This window comes from Symphalangus syndactylus, chromosome 7 (genome assembly GCF_028878055.3).
Source record: "Symphalangus syndactylus isolate Jambi chromosome 7, NHGRI_mSymSyn1-v2.1_pri, whole genome shotgun sequence".
In the NCBI taxonomy this organism is placed as follows: domain Eukaryota; kingdom Metazoa; phylum Chordata; class Mammalia; order Primates; family Hylobatidae; genus Symphalangus; species Symphalangus syndactylus.
Window position 1 is genome coordinate 35,860,307 of NC_072429.2, and position 21,468 is coordinate 35,881,774.

Consider the following 21,468-nt stretch of genomic DNA (forward strand, 5'->3'; position numbering starts at 1 on the left):
TTTTACACGTAACCTTTAAATAAACTTTGAATTAGACAAAAATTATTTATCTTTTAAAAAATGACACATATTTTAAAAAAATAATGTTTCTCTACAATATATTTTTATTGAAAATACTCAAATAATGAAATATCTATTAATTTAATATAACTTTAGATTCTAAATGATGACAAGTTTGTCTACAAGTATTTATCCCATTATATTTACCTAATTATTTTAATTGTTTACCTAGATTATTCATGAAAACTGCTATAGTCATCATTTAAGTCATCGTCATTTTGAAACCACCATTGCAAAATCATAACTGAGACAGTGAAAAAGATCTGACCTAACTGACTCCACCTTGCTTCTAACCTCCAAGCTGTCCTTGTTCATTCCTGGGTGTACGCCAAACCAACTTTGAGAGGAACTTAGTTTACAGTTTAGCTTTGAAACAAAGATGGTAACAGTCCTTTCCCAAAATAACCCCCCTTCCTGCCTGGGGACTAGACTGCCTAAAGCCTCAAGATTAGAAGTTACGGTTATTTTACTAAATACTTTAAGATTTAGCTATATTCATTAAACCAATATCAATGTCTTATTTATTAAAAATTACACAAGCAAATATAATTCTGTTTTGAGCTAGGTGTATAGTTTTGTAACCCCTATGTTAAATTTTGACACTTTGTAGTATTTGGCAGGGATAAGTATGAAATTGCTTGATCAATGAATGCAAACAAATCTATACAGGCAATTCTTAAGACATTTCTCATATTACTTTACCAATAATTTTAAAGCTAGCTTATTTATTAAATATTTTCCTTAAGTTACATAAACTTGAAAAAGCATTTGACTAGTCTTTCCTTCTTCTGATAAAGTATTTGATTTAAGCATTTTTATTTTTCTTTAAGCTAATTGGAGCTCTTTTATGTATTTTTAATAGTAAAACTATGTACACAACACATAAATACATAGACGTATTAGGCATACTGATAGAAGTACAACTTAGAGATTCATAAGACCTCCTTTTTTTTACCCATAGACTTGCAAACTCTTCATAACCTGTTTCATTACCCTGGAAGTTGTCAGATAAATAGCCCTAAATGTGCATATTGAAGGAAACTACCTTTAAGTGAAAAATCAGATAGCAAAATCTACATCTCATGGTACAGAGAGAAAAAGTCTGGTGGTGCTAGAGGGAGATCAAAGATGTATGCCAAATCAAACATAAAGTTTAGAAATCAATCATAGGATTCTATAAGGAGACTAATTTTATTTAGATAGGGACTACCTATCTTTTAACTGGGATCTCTAATCTCTGGGCAGAGCCCACACTGAATCCTGGGTTTTCAAAAAGGGAGAATTATTATGAAGCTAGACCATGTGACGCTTTTACAGTGCACTTAAATTTTTTTTTTAAACAAAAACATTTCTAAGTGTCTAAACTACACTCTTCCTTAAAAACCCAAGAGTAGCCTCTGTTGCGATAACTATTTTAGTCAAAAAATTAGGTAACACAATACAAAAGCAACCAGTTTAAGAGCTGAGAGAGGCCGGATGCGGTGGCTCATGCTTGTAATCCCAGCACTTTGGGAGGCCGAGGGGGGTGGGTCACCCGATGTCAGGAGTTTGAGACCAGCCTGGCCAATATGGTAAAACCCTGTCTCTACTAAAAATACAAAAATTAGCCAGGCTTGGTGGCAGGCGCCTGTAATCCCAGCTACTCAGGAGGCTGAGGCAGGAGAATCACTTGAATCTGGGAGGCAGAGTTTGCAGTGAGCCAAGATCATGCCATTGCACTCCAGCCTCGGTGACAAGAGACTTCCTCTAAACAAAAACAAAAACAAACAAACAAAAAGGCTGAGATGAACTTGTCTGTTTACACTCTTGGGGTTCCATAAGGAAAAACAAAGATTTCTCCCCAAAAGGAAGTCTGGTACCTTCTCCATTTTCTTTAAGGAATCCCAGGTTATTATAAACTATTTTCGGTTCCTCATGCAGCAGAGGGTGCAAGAGAAAGGAGAGACAGCAGAAGTAAATAAAGAAAACATAATTCAGTAAAATGAGAAGAAAAAACTTTTGCTCAACAAAGACAAGGTCCTAGGAGAGGAAAAACAAAAACAAAAATATGAAGGCCTTTTAAATACAAACACGCACACACACTTACACATACACACACATCTTGGATGTTAGCTTTTAATTAAGCTGACTTTTAACCACTGAGCTCCTTTAAAAAATATTTTTAAATCTCATTACCATATTTCAGCTAGGACAAATTGATGCTATTTCAGAAGTACCAGGTTTCAAACCAGAGCTTGATTTAGAAACCAAACCCAGGCTGGTAAAAAACAAGGCATAATCTTAGCTATGGAACTGTAGCCTGGGAGACAGCCATTGCTTTTTTGGTTTCTCCTGGCTAGCAGAAAAGTGGCCTTGTTATGTAAATAAAGCCTTTTTTTGTGGGAATTTAGCCACTTTAGAGGCTTCGTACCCCATAATTTGGAACTATCCTTTGGATTTGATCAAGCCAGATACAGTTGGTCAAACTCAATGGGAAAAAGACTGAAGCAACAACAAAAACAGAAACAACAAAAAAAACCCAAGCAAGACAATCACACAACTTAATATGATTATTGAGTGCTCTAACGGTAAGAAGAAATTAAGACCAGCTGGTTGTTAATCTTAACTTCAGCCAAGACAAACCCCAATTCACTTACTTACCTAGGGATGGGTCTCAGACGGAAGACTGCACTCTACCATCATAGGAGCAGAAAAAAACCGAAATTTGTCTTCCCTGTTAGAAGTCAGCTTAAACTCCATAAGGAGTTACCTGCCTTCCAAAATCATGGAAGTGGGAAAACTTGCCTTCCTTGTGTTGGAAGCAAGTAAAACTTCAAAAAAAGAAGTTGTACAGCTAAATAAACTTTAGATCTTGACGAAATTTTGGGAGATCAGGGATTATGCTTTATCAGAGATAAATGCAGTCAGCCATTTATCTCAGAGATCAGAGGGATGACTTTGAATAGAATGGGAGGCAGGTTTTCCCTAAGCAGTGTCTAGCATGACTTTTCCCTTTAGCTTGGTGATTTTGGGGCCCCAAGATTTATTTCCCTTTCACATCCCCAATGTGACTGTATTTGGAGACAGGGCCTTTAGGAGGTAATTGACAATAAATGAGGTAATAAGAAGAGAAACCAGTGAGCTCACTCTCTGTCATGTGAGGACATAAAGAAACCAACACTGCTGGCACATCATTGATCTTGAACTTCCTGTCTGCAGTACTGAGAGAAAATTAATTTCTGTTGTTTAAGCTGCCCAGTCTGTCGTATTTTGTTATGGTAGCCTGAGCAGACAAAAACACTCACCCATGTCTAAAAGACTGAGTGGGGGCCGGGTGCAGTGGCTCACACCTCTAATCCTAACACTTTGGGAGGTCGAGACCAGCCTGGGCAACACAGTGAAACCCCATCTCTATTAAAATACAAAAGAAATTAGTCAGTCATGGTAGCGTGTGCCTGTAGTCCCAGCTACTCGGGAGGCTGAGGCAGGAGAATTGCTTGAGGCAGGAGAATTGCTTGAACCCTTGAACCCAGAAGGCAGAGGTTGCAGTGAGCCAAGATTGCGCCACTGCACTCCAGCCTGGGTGACAGACCAAGACTCCGTCTCTACAAAAAAAAAAAAAAAGACTGAGTGGGGAGCCTAGCCTCCCACCCTTGCCAAGTTGTAATGGAGAAGGCTGAGTATGGAGCCAGGAGTTTCATCCCTATTGGGTGGTAAAGAGCCCTTCTTCATCCATGCTGTCACTGAAGACCAAGGGAAGACCTTAGACTTTCTCAACCATCCTTTAGTAATGCCCTGCTCCTTTCCCAGTGGGGTAGTGTCAGAGAATACTGGGGTAATGGAGAGTCAGGACTTTCACCACTTCCTAACAGTAAGGAGGATCCTCCTCTGACAACACCAGCACAGGCCACGTGGAGTGGAGGCAGTAACACAGTACTCTTCCCCCTCCCAGCCAGTGGAGAACTAGTAGGGAGCTGAAACTCCCATTCCCCAAGAAGTGAGGAGCCTTCCTCACCTTGGGCATCAACGGAGGCTGAGTGGTAAACTGGACTCCTACCTATACCTGAAAGTAACAATGTGATGTCACCCCCACTTCCTCTACTGGAGTGCTGTCACAGGAAGCCAGCTACCACAGAAGGATTAATTAAGATCTAGGTCTCATAATATAATACACAAAATGTCCGGGTTTCAATTTAAAAAACATTCATAAAAAGCCAGGAAGATATTACACTGAAGGAAAAAAGACAATCATTAGATACCAATCAAGATGACACAGATATTAAAATTATCTGACAAAGATTGTTAAGCAGCCATTGTAAAAATGCCTCAATGAACAATTACAGACATGTTGGAACAAATGAAAAACAGAACATCTCAGCAAATAAACAGAAGATATAAAGAAAAACAAAATGGAAATTTTAGAATGAGAACATACAATAACTAAAATTTTAAAACTGTGAATGGACTTAGTAGCAGAATGGCAGGAGAGGGGACAGAGAATAGTATTAGTAAGTGAAAGAACAGTAGAAATTATGCAATCTGAACAATAGAGAATAGAAGAAAAGAAAATAGAACAGTGCCTCATGGAAATACGGAACTACATTGAAAGATCTTACATTCATGTCTTTGGCATTCATGAAGGAGAGAAGAAGGAGGATGAGGCTAAAGTTCCCCAACTTAAAGTCATTTCTTTCTCTGCTCTTAAATGTATAAAGTCGTTTTACTATTTTTTTCCTGGCTCAGGTTATGTAATTGGTGTAAACATTTAAAACAATATAATAAAGGTAAAAAATTTAAAAATGAAATGGCCTTTCACTTCTTCCTTCCTCTTGGGATAGCCATATTAATAATTTGTGCTGAGTGTGCAGTGGAAATTACTGATTCTGTTGTTTTAAAAATGAAAATTCTCAACTTTTTCTGATAACTATCTAGTCTTCTGAATACCATTTGTTGAATAATTTACTTATTAGAAATGCTTCCTTTATTATTTATTAAATTCCCATTTGTGATTAGGTTTCTTCTTGCTTTTCTGCTCTCCTGATGTGTCTGACTGTTTTTTGCTAAAGACAAAATTTTACATCATTTTTCTCAAAAGGCATGATATAGAATTAGGCACATGGTTTTGCAAACTATAGTGGAAATAATGAGAATGATCGCTTCTGATTGAGCAAGAATGTACTGTTAAAGGGTCCAGTGTCATTTGAGGATGTGGCTGTGGATTTCACCCAGGAGGAGTGGCAGCAACTGGACTATGCTCAGAGGACCCTGTACAGGGATGTGATGCTGGAGATCTATAGCCACCTGGTCTCAATGGGTAAGGATGGCTCCCCTGAATAACTCAGAGTTGTCCAATCAAGTGCCTCTCCCTTATCTGATTGGGTTAGGTGGGTTCCTGACCTATAATGACTTCGTGTTCTTTCCTTTGTCTAGTGAAAGTTCTTTACTTTGCAGAGGGTCACTTGGACAGCTTATTGTGGGCTCCTGCAACTGCACTTTCTCTTCTTTCTACAGTGTAGTCAACCCAATTCCTTTATGATTTCCTATAATAGGATATCCAGTTTCCAAACCAGATGTCATCTCCAAGGTGGAACAAGAAGAGCCATGGATCATAAAGAGATACATACCAAATTGGATCTATCCAGGTGAAAATGTGGCAGATGGGAGACAAGAGAAATAAATGCTCAGTTGCTTTATTTTATTTTTAACTGGCTTATGGCTGAGGCTTAGATCTCTACCCAGATTGCTATCTCCTATTTCTTCTTGGTCCTGAGCATGTAGTAGGCATTCAATAACTAACTCATTAATAGTGAGCCATGTACAAAAAGAGGTATTTCTTTTTGGTTCACTCATCAATCATATCTTTAGTGTCTTCCTAAAAGAAATTCAAAGGCAACAGAAACAAATGCCTTTCAGGAACATAGGTTGTACAAGAAAAGGTAAGTCATCATGATTCATGGCTGTATAAAATTACATGTCAAATATAGTTATGTTTTAGGAGTTTGTGAAAATTATAGTTTGAAGAGATGTGGCAAAACTTAAGAAGGTATTTTTCAGAGCATGTAGCAGCTGCTCTGAATCATATCCTCAGTGTGGCTTAGGCAGGAGAGCAAGGGCTTGTGGGAAGAAGGACTTCTACAAATCTTTAGTTAAGAATTAACATAATTTTTCTGATGGAAATTTTCTAGGCTTACTTGACTTCAGTCAGAGATATTTATTAGGGGGTAGTGGAATATAAGCTTGGATACACAGTGTGGATGATACAGTTAATGTTTTATTAGCCATACTATCTTAAGCCATTTATAGTGCTATAAAGGAGTGCCTGAGGCTGGGGAATGTATAAAGAAAAGAGGTTTATTTGTCTCATGGTTCCACAAGCCATACAAAACTTCCACTCATGGCAGAAGGTGAAGGGGAGCAGGCATTATATGGTGGGGGAGGGGGGTGGTGGTGAGGGAGGTTCCAGGCTCTTGTAAACAATGAGTTCTTGAGGGAGCTAATAAAGCAAGAACTCATTACTGCAAGGACAGCATCAGGCCATTCATGAGGGATGCCCAAATGACCCAAATACCTCCCACTAAGTCCCACCTCTAATACTGATGATCAAATTTCAACATCAGATTTGGAGGAGACAGAGATTCAAGCTATATTACCCTGACATTTTTTGTTGTTATATACAGCTGAGACATAATTCACATGATATACAATTCACCCATTAAAAGTAAACAACTGAGTGATTTTTAGTATATTCATAGATATGTGCAACCATCACCATAGTCAATTTTAGAACACTTTCATCACCTCAAAAAGAAACCCTGTACTCTTTAGCTATCACTCCTCTATTCACTTTCTCCATAGCCCCAAGCAACCTCTAATCTTTCTGTTTCAATAGATTTGCCTATTCTGGACATTTTATATAAAATGAGTCATATAACATGTGGTCTTTTTTGACTGGATTCCTTTTCTAAACATGATATTTGCAAAGTTCATCCACATGTATCAGTAGCATGTATCAGTACTTCATTCCTTTTTTTGGCTGAATAATATCTCATTGTATGGATATATGACATTTTGTGTATCCGTTCCTCAGTTGATGGACATTTGGGTTATTTCCACTATTTAGCTGTTATGAATGATGCTGCTGTAAACGTTCAACTAACTACAAGTTTTGATGTGGACAGGTGTTTTATTTTTTCTTTGGTATGTACCTAGGAGTGGAATTCCTAAGTTATACAGTAATTTTATAGTTAACCATTTGAGGAATTGCCAGGTGTTTTCCAAAAAGTGGCTGCTCTATTTTATATTTTCCTCCAGCAGGGTCTGAGGGTACCAGTTTCTCCTTTTGGACTCTAACTACAGTAATGGGTGTGAAGTGCTGTCACGTTGTTGTCTTGATTTGCAGTCCTCTGATGATGAGCATTTTTTCATGTGCTTATTAGTCATTTGTATACCTTCTTTGGAGAAATGTCTATTCAGATCCTTTGCCCATTTTTGACTCTAACCACAGTAATGGGTGTGAAGTGCGATCTTATCGCTATCTCTCTGATTTTGACACCAAAAGTATGAGCAACAAAAGAAAAGAATAGTCTTCAATAAATGGTGCTGAAATAACTGGATAGCTACATGCAAAAGAAGTTAGTTGGAACTTACACCATAGGTAAAAATTAACTTAAAATGGATCAAAGACTAAATGTAAGAGGTAAAGTTATAAAACTCTTAGGAAAAAAAAAAACCCCACAGGGGTAAATCTTCATGACCTTGGATTTGGAAATGGATTCCTGGATTTGACACCAAAAGCATGAACAACAAAAGAAAAAATTTAAAAACTGGACTTCATCAAAATTATAAACTCTTGTGCTTCAAAGGACATTATTAAGAAAGTGAAAAGACAAGCCACAGAATGGGAGAAACTATTTGTAAATCACACATCTGATAAGGGACTTATACCTATTGCAAAAACCACAATTACTTTTGCACCAACCTAAAAGAACATAATGAACTTTCATTACTCAATAATAAAAGGCAAAGAATCCAATTCAAAAATGAGTAAAGGATCTGAATAGACATTTCTCCAAAGGTGTACAAATGACTAATAAGCACATGAAAAGATGTTCATCATCAGAGAACTGCAAATCCAGACAGCAATGAGATGGCACTTCACACCCATTAATATACTTAGGGTCCATTTTGAGTTATTTTTTGCATATTTTTTGCATATAAAGTTCCACCTTCCTTTTTTTGCATGTAGCTATCCAGTTATTTCAGCACCACTGATTGAAGACTGTTCTTTTCTTTTGTTGTTCATGCTTTTGGTGTCAAATCTAAGAATCCATTTCCAAATCCAAGGTCATGAAGATTTACCCCTGTGGGTTTTTTTTCCTAAGTGTTTTATAATTTCAGCTCTTACATTTAGTCTTTGATCCATTTTAATTTTTGCATATGGTGTAAAGTTCCAACTTTCTTCTTTTGCATGAAGCTATCCAGTTACTTCAGCACCATTTATTGAAGACTATTCCTTTCCCATTTAGGAGTCTTGGTAACCTTGTCAAAAGTCAATTGACCATAAATTTAAGGTTTTCTTTTTGGATTCCTAATAATATTCTATACATCTATTTATCTAGCCTTATGCCAGCACCATACTCTCTTGATTATTGTGTTCATAGTAAGTTTTCAAACTGAGAAGTGTCATTTCTCCAACTGTGTTCTTTTTCAAGATTATTTTGACTAGGGCTCCTTGCAATTCCATATGAATTTTAGAATCAGTGTATCAATTCTACAAATAAAGTCCTTTGGGTTCTGATAGGGATTGCATTGCACTTACAGATCTATTTGAGGAGTTTTACCATCTTAATATTAAATCTTTTGACCCATGAATGCAAGATGTTTTGCCATTTATTTAGAACTTCAGTTCCTCCAATAATGTTTTATAGTTTTCAGAGTATAAGTTGTGTTATTCTATTTGATGTTATTGTAAATGGAATTGTTTCCTTAATTTCATTTTCAGATTGCTCATGGCAAGAATATGGAAATACAGTTGATTTTTGTATATTGGTCTGGCATCTTGAACCTTACTAAACTCACTTATTAGTTCTAATTGTTTCTTAGTTGATTCCTTAGGATTTTCTGTATAAAGATTTTGTCATCTACAGATAAAGACAGTTTTAAATATTTCTGTCCATATTGGATGCTTTTTGATTTTTTTTCTTGGTTAGAACCTCCAGTACAATGTTAAATAGAATAGTGAAAATGGACATCCTTGCCTTGTTCTTTTTTTTTTTTTTTTTTTTTTTTGAGATGGAGTCTTGCTCTGTCGCCCAGGCTGGAGTGCAGTGGCGCGATCTCGGCTCACTGCAAGCTCCGCCTCCTGGGTTCACGCCATTCTCCTGCCTCAGCCTCTCCGAGTAGCTGGGACTACAGGCGCCCGCCACCACACCTGGCTAATTTTTTTTGTATTTTTAGTAGAAACGGGGTTTCACCGTGGTCTCGATCTCCTGACCTCGTGATCTGCCCGCCTCGGCCTCCCAAAGTGCTGGAATTACAAGCGTGAGCCACCGCGCCCAGCCGCCTTGTTCTTAATCATATGGGGAATCAACTAGTGTTTCACCGTTAATATACTAGCTGTAGGTTCTTCCTAGATGCCCTTTATCAGTTTGAGGAAGTTTTCTTCTACTCTTAGTTTGTTGAGTGCTTTTATCATGAAAATGTGTTGGATTTTGACAAATGCATTTTCTGCTTTTATTAAGATGCTCTATTTATATAGTGTTTTATTGATTTGTAATTAATTGCTGGATAGTAAACTAACTTTATATTCCTAGACAAATCTCACTTGGTCATGGTGTATAATTATTTTTATATGTTGCTGGATTTCTTTGCTAGTTATGTAGGGGGTCTGCAAGACCACCATTGGTTTGATGACTTGCTAGAAGGACTCATAGAACCCAGAAAAGCTGTTATACTCATGGTATGCCTTATTACAATGATAGAGTTTACTAGTCTAAGTCTGGACTTTTGTTCATGGGGAGATTTTTATTTACTAAGTTTCTTTCCTTGATATAGATCTATTCAGATTATCTACTTTTTCTTGAGTCAGCTTTGGTAATTTGTGTCTTTCAAGGAATTTTAAAATTTCATCTAAGTTGTCAAAGTCATTGACATAAACTTTTTCATAATATTCTTTTATTGGTCATTTATGTTTGTAGCATCTTTAGATGTCTTTAATCCTTGATATTGCTACTTTATGTCTTCTCTCTTTTTCTTCACCAGTAGCTAAAATATATCAATTTTATTAATTTTTTAAAATAATTAGGTTTTGATTTCACTAATTTTTATCTATTGTTTGTCTGTTTTTTATTTCATTGATTTCCATTCTGACCTTGATGTTTTTTCCTTTCTACTTATTTTGGGTTTAATTTGCTCTTTTTTCCCCCTAGCTTTTTAAGTTCAAACCTTAATCAATGATTTTAAACCTTTTTGTTGGCTAATATAAGCATTTAAATAGAGGTAGTCCTTGTTTTGTGTGGCAATGGGGAACCATAAAAATGACTATTGAAGCTGAAATTTTGCAAAGTAATCTTCATAATCAGTGGGAAAAATTACAATGGTTTTGTGACCATTAAGAATTTTTTCCAAAACTTTAAAAGCTGTTTTACTGTTTGTTATAAATATATAGGAAATGAAAACACAGTAAAACTAATATTTATTTATTACCCTGAAATTTAAAACATTGGCAGCATTTTGAATGTGTTTTTTTTTCCCCAAAAAACTTGTGAAGAGTAGTTTTAACAGTGTTTGCCATCTTCTTGTATAACTTATGATATGGAATGAGCAGGTTTTCTATACCTAGGTGAATTGTCATAATCCTTTCTAAGTTTGGATCCATTCCAACATTTTATCCTTTGTGCTTACAATTTTGTGAAATATGTCCAGGAGTTTATGTGAAGATTTTTTTTTTAAGACATCATTTTCTTTGGACTACCTTTCTCCTTGTCATCACAACCACTTTTTTTTTTTTATTATTGTACTTTACGTTTTAGGGTACATGTGCACAATGTGCAGGTTTGTTACATATGTATCCATGTGCCATGTTGATTTCCTGCACCCATTAACTCGTCATTTAGCATTAGGTATATCTCCTAATGCTGTCCCTCCCCCTTCCCCCAACCCCACAACAGTTCCCGGAGTGTGATGTTCCCCTTCCTGTGTCCATGAGTTCTCATTGTTCAATTCCCACCTATGAGTGAGAACATGCAGTGTTTGGTTTTTTGTCCTTGTGATAGTTTACTGAGAATGATGTTTTCCAGTTTCATCCATGTCCCTACAAAGGACATGAACTCATCATTTTTTATGGCTGCATAGTATTCCATGGTGTATATGTGCCACATTTTCTTAATCCAGTCTATCGTTGTTGGACATTTGGGTTGGTTCCAAGTCTTTGCTATTGTGGATAGTGCCACAATAAACATACTTGTGCATGTGTCTTTATAGTAGCATGATTTATAGTCTTTTGGGTATGTACCCAGTAATGGGATGGCTGGGTCAAATGGTATTTCTAGTTCTAGATCCCTGAGGAATTGCCACGCTGACTTCCACAATGGTTGAACTAGTTTACAGTCCCACCAACAGTGTAAAAGTGTTCCTATTTCTCCACATCCTCTCCAGCACCTGTTGTTTCCTGATTTTTTGATGATGGCCATTCTAACTGGTGTGAGATGGTATCTCACTGTGGTTTTGATTTGCGTTTCTCTGATGGCCAGTGATGATGAGCATTTCTTCATGTTTTTTGGCTGCATAAATGTCTTCTTTTGAGAAGTGTCTGTTCATGTCCTTCACCCACTTTTTGATGGGGTTGTTTGTTTTTTTCTTGTAAATTTGTTGGAGTTCATTGTAGATTCTGCATATTAGCCCTTTGTCAGATGAGTAGGTTGCAAAAATTTTCTCCCATTCTGTAGGTTGCCTGTTCACTCTGATGGTAGTTTCTTTTGCTGTGCAGAAGCTCTTTAGTTTAATTAGATCCCATTTGTCAATTTTGGCTTTTGTTGCCATTGCTTTTGGTGTTTTAGACATGAAGTCCTTGCCCATGCCTATGTCCTGAATGGTATTGCCTAGGTTTTCTTCTAGGGTTTTTATGGTTTTAGGTCTAACATTTAAGTCTTTAATCCATCTTGAATTAATTTTTGTATAAGGTGTAAGGAAGGGATCCAGTTGCAGCTTTCTACATATGGCTAGCCAGTTTTCCCAGCACCATTTATTAAATAGGGAATCCTTTCCTCATTGCTTGTTTTTGTCAGGTTTGTCAAAGATCAGATGGTTGTAGATATGCGGCATTATTTCTGAGGGCTCTGTTCTGTTCCATTGATCTATATCTCTGTTTTGGTACCAGTACCATGGTGTTTTGGTTACTGTAGCCTTGTAGTATAGTTTGAAGTCAGGTAGCATGATGCCTCCGGCTTCGTTCTTTTGGCTTAGGATTGACTTGGTGATGCAGACTCATTTTTGGTTCCATATGAACTTTAAAGTAGTTTTTTCCAATTCTGTGAAGAAAGTCATTGGTAGCTTGATGGGGATGGCATTGAATCTATAAATTACCTTGGGCAGTATGGCCATTTTCACGATATTGATTTTTCCAACCCATGAGCATGGAATGTTCTTCCATTTGTTTGTATCCCCTTTTATTTCATTGAGCAGTGGTTTGTAGTTCTCCTTGAAGAAGTCCTTCACGTCCCTTGTAAGTTGGATTCCTAGGTATTTTATTCTCTTTGAAGCAATTATGAATGGGAGTTCACTCATGATTTGGCTCTCTGTTTGTCTGTTACTGGTGTAAAAGAATGCTTGTGATTTTTGTACATTGATTTTGTATCCTGAGACTTTGCTGAAGTTGCTTATCAGCTTAAGGAGATTTTGGGCTGAGACAATGGGGTTTTCTAGATATACAATCATGTCATCTGCAAACAGGGACTATTTGACTTCCTCTTTTCCTAATTAAATACCCTTTATTTCTTTCTCCTGCCTGATTGCCCTGGCCAGAACTTCCAACACTATGTTGAATAGGAGTGGTGAGAGAGGGCATCCTTGTCTTGTGCCAGTTTTCAAAGGGAATGCTTCCAGTTTTTGCCCATTCAGTAAGATATTGGCTGTGCGTTTGTCATAGATAGCTCTTATTATTTTGAGATACGTCCCATCAATATCTAATTTATTGCGAGTTTTTAGCATGAAGGGTTGTTGAATTTTGTCAAAGGCCTTTTCTGCATCTATTGAGATAATCATGTGGTTTTTGTCTTTGGTTCTGTTTATGTGCTGGATTACATTTATTGATTTGTGTATGTTGAACCAGCCTTGCATCCCAGGGATGAAGCCCACTTGATCATGGTGGATAAGCTTTTAGATGTGCTGCTGGATTCGGTTTGCCAGTATTTTATTGAGGATTTTTGCATCAATGTTCATCAAGGATATTGGTCTAAAATTCTCTTTTTTGGTTGTGTCTCTGCCAGGCTTTGGCAGGATCTTTGCCAGGATGATGCTGGCCTCAGAAAATGAGTTAGGGAGGATTCCCTCTTTTTCTATTGATTGGAATAGTTTCAGAAGGAATGATACCAGCTCCTCCTTGTACCTCTGGTAGAATTCGGCTGTGAATCCATGTGGTCCTGGACTTTTTTTGGTTGGTAAGCTATTGATTATTGCCACAATTTCAGAGCCTGTTATTGGTCTATTCAGAGATTCAACTTCTTCCTGGTTTAGTCTTGGGAGGGTGTATGTGTTGAGCAATTTATCCATTTCTTCTAGATTTTCTAGTTTATTTGTGTAGAGGTGTTTGTAGTATTCTCTGATGGTAGTTTGTATTTCTGTTGGATTGGTAGTGATATCCCCTTTATCATTTTTTATTGTGTCTATTTGATTTTTCTCTCTTTTCTTCTTTATTAGTCTTGCTAGCAGTCTATCACTTTTGTTGATCTTTTCAAAAAATCAGCTCCTGGATTCATTAATTTTTTGAATGGTTTTTTGTGTCTCTATTTCCTTCAGTTCTGCTCCAATTTTAGTTATTTCTTGCCTTCTGCTAGCTTTTGAATGTGTTTGCTCTTGCTTTTCTAGTTCTTTTCACTGTGATGTTAGGGTGTCAATTTTGGATCTTTCCTGCTTTCTCTTGTGGGCATTTAGTGCTATAAATTTCCCCCTACACACTGCTTTGAATGTGTCCCAGAGATTCTGGTATGTTGTGTCTTTGTTCTCATTGGTTTCAAAGCACATCTTTATTTCTAGCTTCATTTCGTTATGTACCCAGTAGTCATTCAGGAGCAGGTTGTTCAGTTTCCATGTAGCTGAGCGGTTTTGAGTGAGTTTCTTAATCCTGAGTTCTAGTTTGATTGCACTGTGATCTGAGAGACAGTTTGTTATAATTTCTGTTCTTTTACATTTGCTGAGGAGAGCTTTACTTCAAACTATGTGGTCAATTTTGGAATAGGTGTGGTGTGGTGCTGAAAAAAAATGTATATTCTGTTGATTTGGGGTAGAGAGTTCTGTAGATGTCTATTAGGTCCAGTTGGTGCAGAGCTCAGTTCAATTCCTGGGTATCCTTGTTAACCTTCTGTCTCGTTGATCTGTCTAATGTTGACAGTGGGGTGTTATAGTCTCCCATTATTACTGTGTGGTAGTCTAAGTCTCTTTGTAGGTCACTCAGGACTTGCTTTATGAATCTGGGTGCTCCTGTGTTGGGTGCATATATATTTAGGATGGTTAGCTCTTCTTGTTGAATTGATCCCTTTACCGTTATGTAATGGCCTTCCTTGTCTCCTTTGATCTTTGTTGGTTTAAAGTCTATTTTATCAGAGACTAGGATTGCAACCCCTGCCTTTTTTTGTTTTCCATTTGCTTGGCAGATCTTCCTCCATCCCTTTATATTAAGTCTATGTGTGTCTCTGCACGTGCGATGGGTTTCCTGAATACAGCACACTGATGGGTCTTGACTCCTTATCCAATTTGCCAGTCTGTGTCTTTTAATTGGAGCATTTAGCCCATTTACATTTAAAGTTAATATTGTTAAGTGTGAATCTGATCCTGTCATTATGATGTTAGCTGGTTATTTCACTCGTTAGTTGATGCAGTTTCTTCCTAGCCTCAATGGTCTTTACAATTTCGCATGTTTTTGCAGTGGCTGGTACCAGTTGTTCCTTTCCATGTTTAGTGCTTCCTTCAGGAGCTCTTTTAGGGCAGGCCTGTTGGTGACAAAATCACTCAGCATTTGCTTGTCTGTAAAGTATTTTATTTCTCCTTCACTTATGAAGCTTAGTTTGAAATTCTGGGTTGAAAATTCTTTAAAAATGTTGAATATTGGCCCCCACTCTCTTCTGGCTTGTAGAGTTTCTGCCAAGAGATCCGCTGTTAGTCTGATGGGCTTCCCTTTGTGGGTAACCCTACCTTTCTCTCTGGCTGCCCTTGACATTTTTTCCTTCATTTCAACTTTGATGAATCTGACAATTAGGTGTCTTGGAGTTGCTCTTCTTGAGGAGTATCTTTGTGGCGTTCTCTGTATTTCCTGAATCTGAATGTTGGCCTGCCTTGCTAGATTGGGGAAGTTCTCCTGGATAATATCCTGCAGAGTGTTTTCCAACTTGGCTCCATTCTCCCCGTCACTTTCAGGTATACCAATCAGATGTAGATTTGGTCTTTTTACATAGTCCCATATTTCTTGGAGACTTTATTCATTTCTTTTTATTCTTTTTCCTCTAAACTTCCCTTCTCACTTCATTTCCTTCATTTCATCTTCCATCACTGATATCCTTTCTTCCAGTTGATTGCATCGGCTACTGAGGCTTCTGCATTCTTCACGTAGTTCTCGAGCCTTGGTTTTCAGCTCCATCAGCTCCTTTAAGCACTTCTCTGCATTGGTTATTCTAGTTATACATTCATCTAATTTTTTTTCAAAGTTTTTAACTTCTTTGCCATTGGTTTGAATTTCCTCCTGTAGCTCAGAGTAGTTTGATCGTCTGAAGCCTTCTTCTGTCAACTCGTCAAAGTCATTCTCCATTCAGCTTTGTTCCGTTGCTGGTAAGGAACTGTGTTCCTTTGGAAGAGGACAGGCACTGTGCTTTTTAGAGTTTCCAGTTTTTCTGCTGTTTTTTCCCCATCTTTGTGGTTTTATCTACTTTTGGTCTTTGATGATGGTGACGTACAGATGGGTTTTTGGTGTGGATGTCCTTTCTCTTTGTTAGTTTTCCTTCTAACAGACGGGACCCTCAGCTGCAGGTCTGTTGGAGTTTGCTAGAGGTCCACTTCAGACTCTGTTTGCCTGGGTATCAGCAGCAGTGGCTGCAGAACAGCAGTGGCTGTAGAACAGCAGATTTTTGTGAACCGCAAATGCTACTGCCTGATTATTCCTCTGGAAGTTTTGTCTCAGTGGAGTACCCGGCCGAGTGAGGTGTCAGTCTGCCCCTACTGGGGGATGTCTCCCAGTTAGGCTGCTCGGGGGTCAGGGACCCACTTGAGGAGGCAGTCTGCCCATTCTCAGATCCCCAGCTGTGTGCTGGAAGAACCACTACTCTCTTCAAAGCTGTCAGACAGGGACATTTAAGTCTGCAGAGGTTACCGCTTTTTGTTTGTCTGTGCCCTGCCCCCAGAGGTGGAGCCTACAGAGGTAGGCAGGCCTCCTTGAGCTGTGGTGGGCTCCACCCAGTTAGAGCTTTCCAGCTGCTTTGTTTACCTAAGCAAGTCTGGGCAATGGCAGGCGCCCCACCCCCAGCCTCGTTGCCGCATTGCAGTTTGCTCTCAGACTGCTGTGCTAGCAATCAGTGAGACTCTGTGGCCGTAGGACCCTCTGAGCCAGGTGTGGGATATAATCTCCTGGTGTGCCGTTTATTAAACCCGTTGGAAAAGCGCAGTATTAGGGTGGGAGTGACCCGATTTTCCAGGTGCCATCTGTCACCCCTTTCTTTGACTAGGAAAGGGAACTCCCTGACCCCTTGCGCTTCCGGAGTGAGGCAATGCCTCACCCTGCTTTGGCTCATGCATGGTGCCCTGCACCCACTGTCCTGCACCCACTGTCTGGCACTCTCTCGTGAGATGAACCCGGTACCTCAGATGGAAATGCAGAAATCGCCTGTCTTCTGCGTCGCTCACGCTGGGAGCTGTAGACCAGAGCTGTTCCTATTTGGCCATCTTGGCTCCACCCCCTGGACTTTTATCTAATGATATGTTTTAGCAGACACTTAAGAAATTAATTGTGGTAAAATACACATAACGTAAAATTTACAATCTTAGTCATGCTTTTGTTGAAAATTTGTTGTCATTTTATCAGCTGGATCTATTTCTGAACTATCTTGTAGGGAATCAGTCAAAGTGGTTAGAAAAATTATAAAGATTGTTACAAGAAATAGACACAAACCTTCTTGGAAGGCTGGAGGCATTGCGTAGCTTCAGAAAGATTTGGCTGAAGGTAGCCTAATCCTCTTTACCATGAGTTGATAGCAAAAGAGCAAATAACAAGGGAATGTGGGGGAGTTTATCTAAATAGCTTGTTTACTTATGTGGTCCTAAGACTAACCTTTGATCATCCATGGGTGCATGATTGCTCTCAATTCAGGGGTCAGCAATGTTAATTACCTTCTAGTGGTGTTTACTTCAGACTTGTCATTTAATCTGTACTAAATAAATGCAAACTTTGCTGGCTTATCATGGCTGAGACTGCAGATTCAGGCAGCAGAGCCCCTTAGCCACACTGACAGGCAAAATATCTGTGTCAGTGTACCTCTTTCATCCATCGGGTCAGGGTCTGCGGGTCAGACCCTGGCAGGTAGTGCCCCTGAGAGGAACACTGCAAAAGGATCACAATGGAGCCCTCAAAAATGAAGGTGAAAAGGACTGTGCAGTCAGTGAGTCAGTAAGTCATTGGTGCCCACTCAGGATTTCCAAGTTTGGGGGGGATTGTTCAGGCTAGGGTTTCATCATGGGACTACAGTTAGCTCAACAGATACAGTATATAAAAGTATTGAAACAGCTACTTAAAGCTAGTGGAGCCTCGGTTTCACAGGCTTAATTAAGGGACCTAATGCAAACTGTTGTATTCCATAACCCATGGTTACCAGAAGAAGGCACTATAGACATACAGCTCTGGGAACAAGTGGGGAGAAATCTTAACCAATATCATGAGCAAGGGCAATGGGTCACAGTATCATCTCTAAGGCTATGGGCTCTAGTAAGGGTGGCTTTCATCCCATTATACACAGAAGAGCCTAAAAAATGGAAGGAGGAAGAACTGTCACCTACTTTACTGCCTCCTTGTCCTTCAGTCCCACTATCACCAGGCCAAAATAACAAAGAGGAAACAGAGGTTTTGTGTGAGACCCCTCCTCCAATAGATAGGAGAAAAGACAAGGGATATGCTACAGCTATGAGACCATGTCTTAGGCAAGCGGCATTAGAAGGGGAGCTCTTAGTCTGCCTGGTAATGCAAGATTGACAAGGCAATCAGATATATAAACCCATTTCTTTTAACACTTATAAAAATATAAGAAAAAACATTAGAAGCTGGAGCCATGCAGCCAAGCGGGTGGTAGGCAGAAGGGAAAGCTCATCAGCAAGGAAACTCATGGACCTGGAGCTGGTGAGTACTCCTGGGAACTTGACCTTTCATGACAATTTAACAGCAGATGTAAGGCAACTTAAAACTACAATTTTAGAATCCCTTCACACCTTAGATCTACACACCCAACAAACAGCCATATGGAAGGGTGTGTGAGATCATCTCTCCTGGACCCCCACTCCTGGGGGTCACTCCTTGATTGGAAAAGAATGTTGCTGATTATACTTTTGTTTGTGTTGTTATTTACTAATTCTAGGATGCAAAGCCAGAATAAAAGCAGTGACTGCCACACCTCACAGACCTGTTGCTGCACACATTTGCCCTCTTCAATCAATAAATCCTGATAAAGAAAACAGAAAAGGGGGAGATGTAGGAGATCAGTCAAAGTGGCTAGAAAAATTGTAAAGATAGTTATAGGAAACAGACACAAACCTTCTTGGAAGGCTGGAGGGATTGCATAGCTTCAGTAAGATTTGGCTAAAGGCAGCCTAATCCTCTTTACCATGAGTTGATGGCAAAAGAGCAAATAACAACGGAATGTGGAGAAGTTTATCTGAATAGCTTGTTTACTCATGTGGTCCTAAGACCAACCTTTGGTCATCCGTGGGTGCTCTCTGCTCAGGGGGTCGGCAATGTTAATTACCCTCTAGTGGTGTTTACTCGAGACCTTTGTCAGTTAATCTGTACTAAATAAATTCGAACTTTGCCAGCTTATCAGGGCGAGGCTGCAGATTCAGGTAGCAGAGACCCTTAGCCACACTAATAGGCAAAATGTCTTTGTCAGTGTACATCTTTCATCTGTCACTGGGTCTGGGTCTGCGGGTTGGACCCCACACTATCTATTCTGCTTTATTGATTTGTATGTCCATCCTTACAATAATACCACATTGTCTTGATTACCATAGCTGTGTGTATGTCTTGTGATCAAGTAGTGTTAGGCCTCAAATATTTTCTTTTGGTCATGTCATTTTGGCTATTCTAGATCATTTTCATTTCTATATAAATTTGAAAAATCAGCTTGTCAATTTCTACTCAAAAGCTTGGGCAATTTTGAATAGATGCACTGAACCTATAAATCAATTTGAGGAGACTGACATAACAATAATGAGTCTTGTTATACGTGAACATGTCACAATTCTCCTTCCATTTCTATCAGCAATGTTTTGTAGTTTTCAGTGTAGAGGTGTTTTACATCTTCTGATATATTTGCCCCCAAGCATTTTATATGTTTAAAAATTCTATTATGCACGTTTTAAAGGCTTTAATTTCTTTTTGTTTATTGACAGTATATGGAAATAAATCTGATATTTTTATTGATTTAGTGTACTTCAACCTTGCTAAACTCACTGATTAAGTCTAGTATCTTTTTTTGTAGAATACATCAGATTTTCTACATAGATCACATTATCTGCAAATAAAGATGGTTTTACTATTTCCTTTCCAAACTGTATACACTTTTTTAATTTTTTGGCCTATTGCACTGACTAGAACTTCCAGTATAATGTAGAAGAAGTCATGGAGTGGACTTCCTCACCTTGCTCCAATTTTAGGTGAAAAGTTCTCAGTCTTTTAATATTACATATGATGTTTCTTATAGGTTTTTAAAAATTACCTTTATTAAGTTTAGGAAACTTCCTTTTAGTTTCAATTTATAAAATTTCCTTTTATTCTCAAATCAGGAAGAGTTGTTGGATATTTCCAAATGTTCTTCCTATATCTAGTGAGATAATCACAAAGATTTTATTTTATAGTTTAATATAGTGAAATATACTGAAGGATTTTCTAGCGATAAAGGATTGTTGCATTTCTGCTATAAACTGCACTTGGTTGTGATGTCTTTTTATTTTTATATATTGCTACATTTGATTTGTTGAAATTTAGTTTAAAATTTTTGTGTCTGTTCATGAAGGATAATGGTCTGTAGTTCTCTCTTCAAATGTCTTTATCAGCTTTTGGTATAGGTAATGCTGGCCTCATAGAATGACTTGAGAAATATCTCCTCCTCTTTAATGTTCTGAAAGAATTCATGAAGAATTTGTATTATTTCTTCCTTACGTGTTTCATATCATTCACCAGTGAATCTGTGTTGGCCTGAGTTTTCTTTGTGGGAACATGTTTAACTACAAAACTACAAATCAGTTTTTGAAAACTGATACATGGGTCTTCAGTTTATCTACTTCCTATTAAGTGAATTTTGGTAGTCTGTGTCTTTCCATAAATTTGTTCATCTAAGTTATCTAATGTATTAGCACTTAGTTGATTAATATATTTTTGTATTTTCCTTTAGATATCTGTAAAACCTCAGCTTTGTCAGAGAAAGTTTTTATCTCCCTTTCATTTTTGAATGACAGGATTGCTGGCTATAGTATTTTGTGAGGTTCTTTTTAGCGTTTTGAATATATCATCCTGCTCTTTTCTCATCTGGAAAGTTTCTGCTGAAAAATATTCTAGTAGTCTTATTGCAGTTCCTTGGATGTAACAAGTCACTTTTTCCTTGCTGCTATCAAATTTCTCTGTTTTTAGCTTTTGAGAATTTGACATAATGTGTCTTGGCATGGAACTTTTTGGATTCATCTTATCTGGTATTCTACCCCTCTGATCTTCTTAGTTATGGATTTCTCTTTCCCTCTCCAGGCTTTGAAATTTTTCTTCCTTTATTTCTTTTAATGTTTTCTGTCTTTTTCTGTCTCTCCTACTTCAGGTACTTGGATTGTGTATATTTTTCTGCTTGCTGGTTTTCCAAAAGTTCATTAAACTGTTTGGCTTTTTTCATTCCTTTATTCTTTTAGATGAGATGATTTCCAATGACCTGTCTTACAGTTCATAAGTAATTTCTTTCACTTGATATAGTCTGTTATTCAACC

The 21,468-nt window shown here is 38.0% G+C and overlaps 1 protein-coding gene across 2 annotated transcripts in view; it reads left to right on the forward strand.

The window, feature by feature from the left end:
* The window catches only part of LOC129486149 (zinc finger protein 300-like), an 82,822-nt gene that overhangs the window by 57,353 nt on the left and 4,001 nt on the right, over positions 1 to 21,468 (forward strand). The window contains exons 6-7 of one of the 2 annotated variants that reach the window (XM_063642693.1): positions 5,227 to 5,353; positions 5,589 to 5,681. In XM_063642693.1, coding sequence (XP_063498763.1) covers positions 5,227 to 5,353; positions 5,589 to 5,681 — 220 coding nt within the window. The remainder of the gene's footprint in view (positions 1 to 5,226; positions 5,354 to 5,588; positions 5,682 to 21,468) is intronic. The other variant, XR_010121682.1, reaches the window with a different exon arrangement.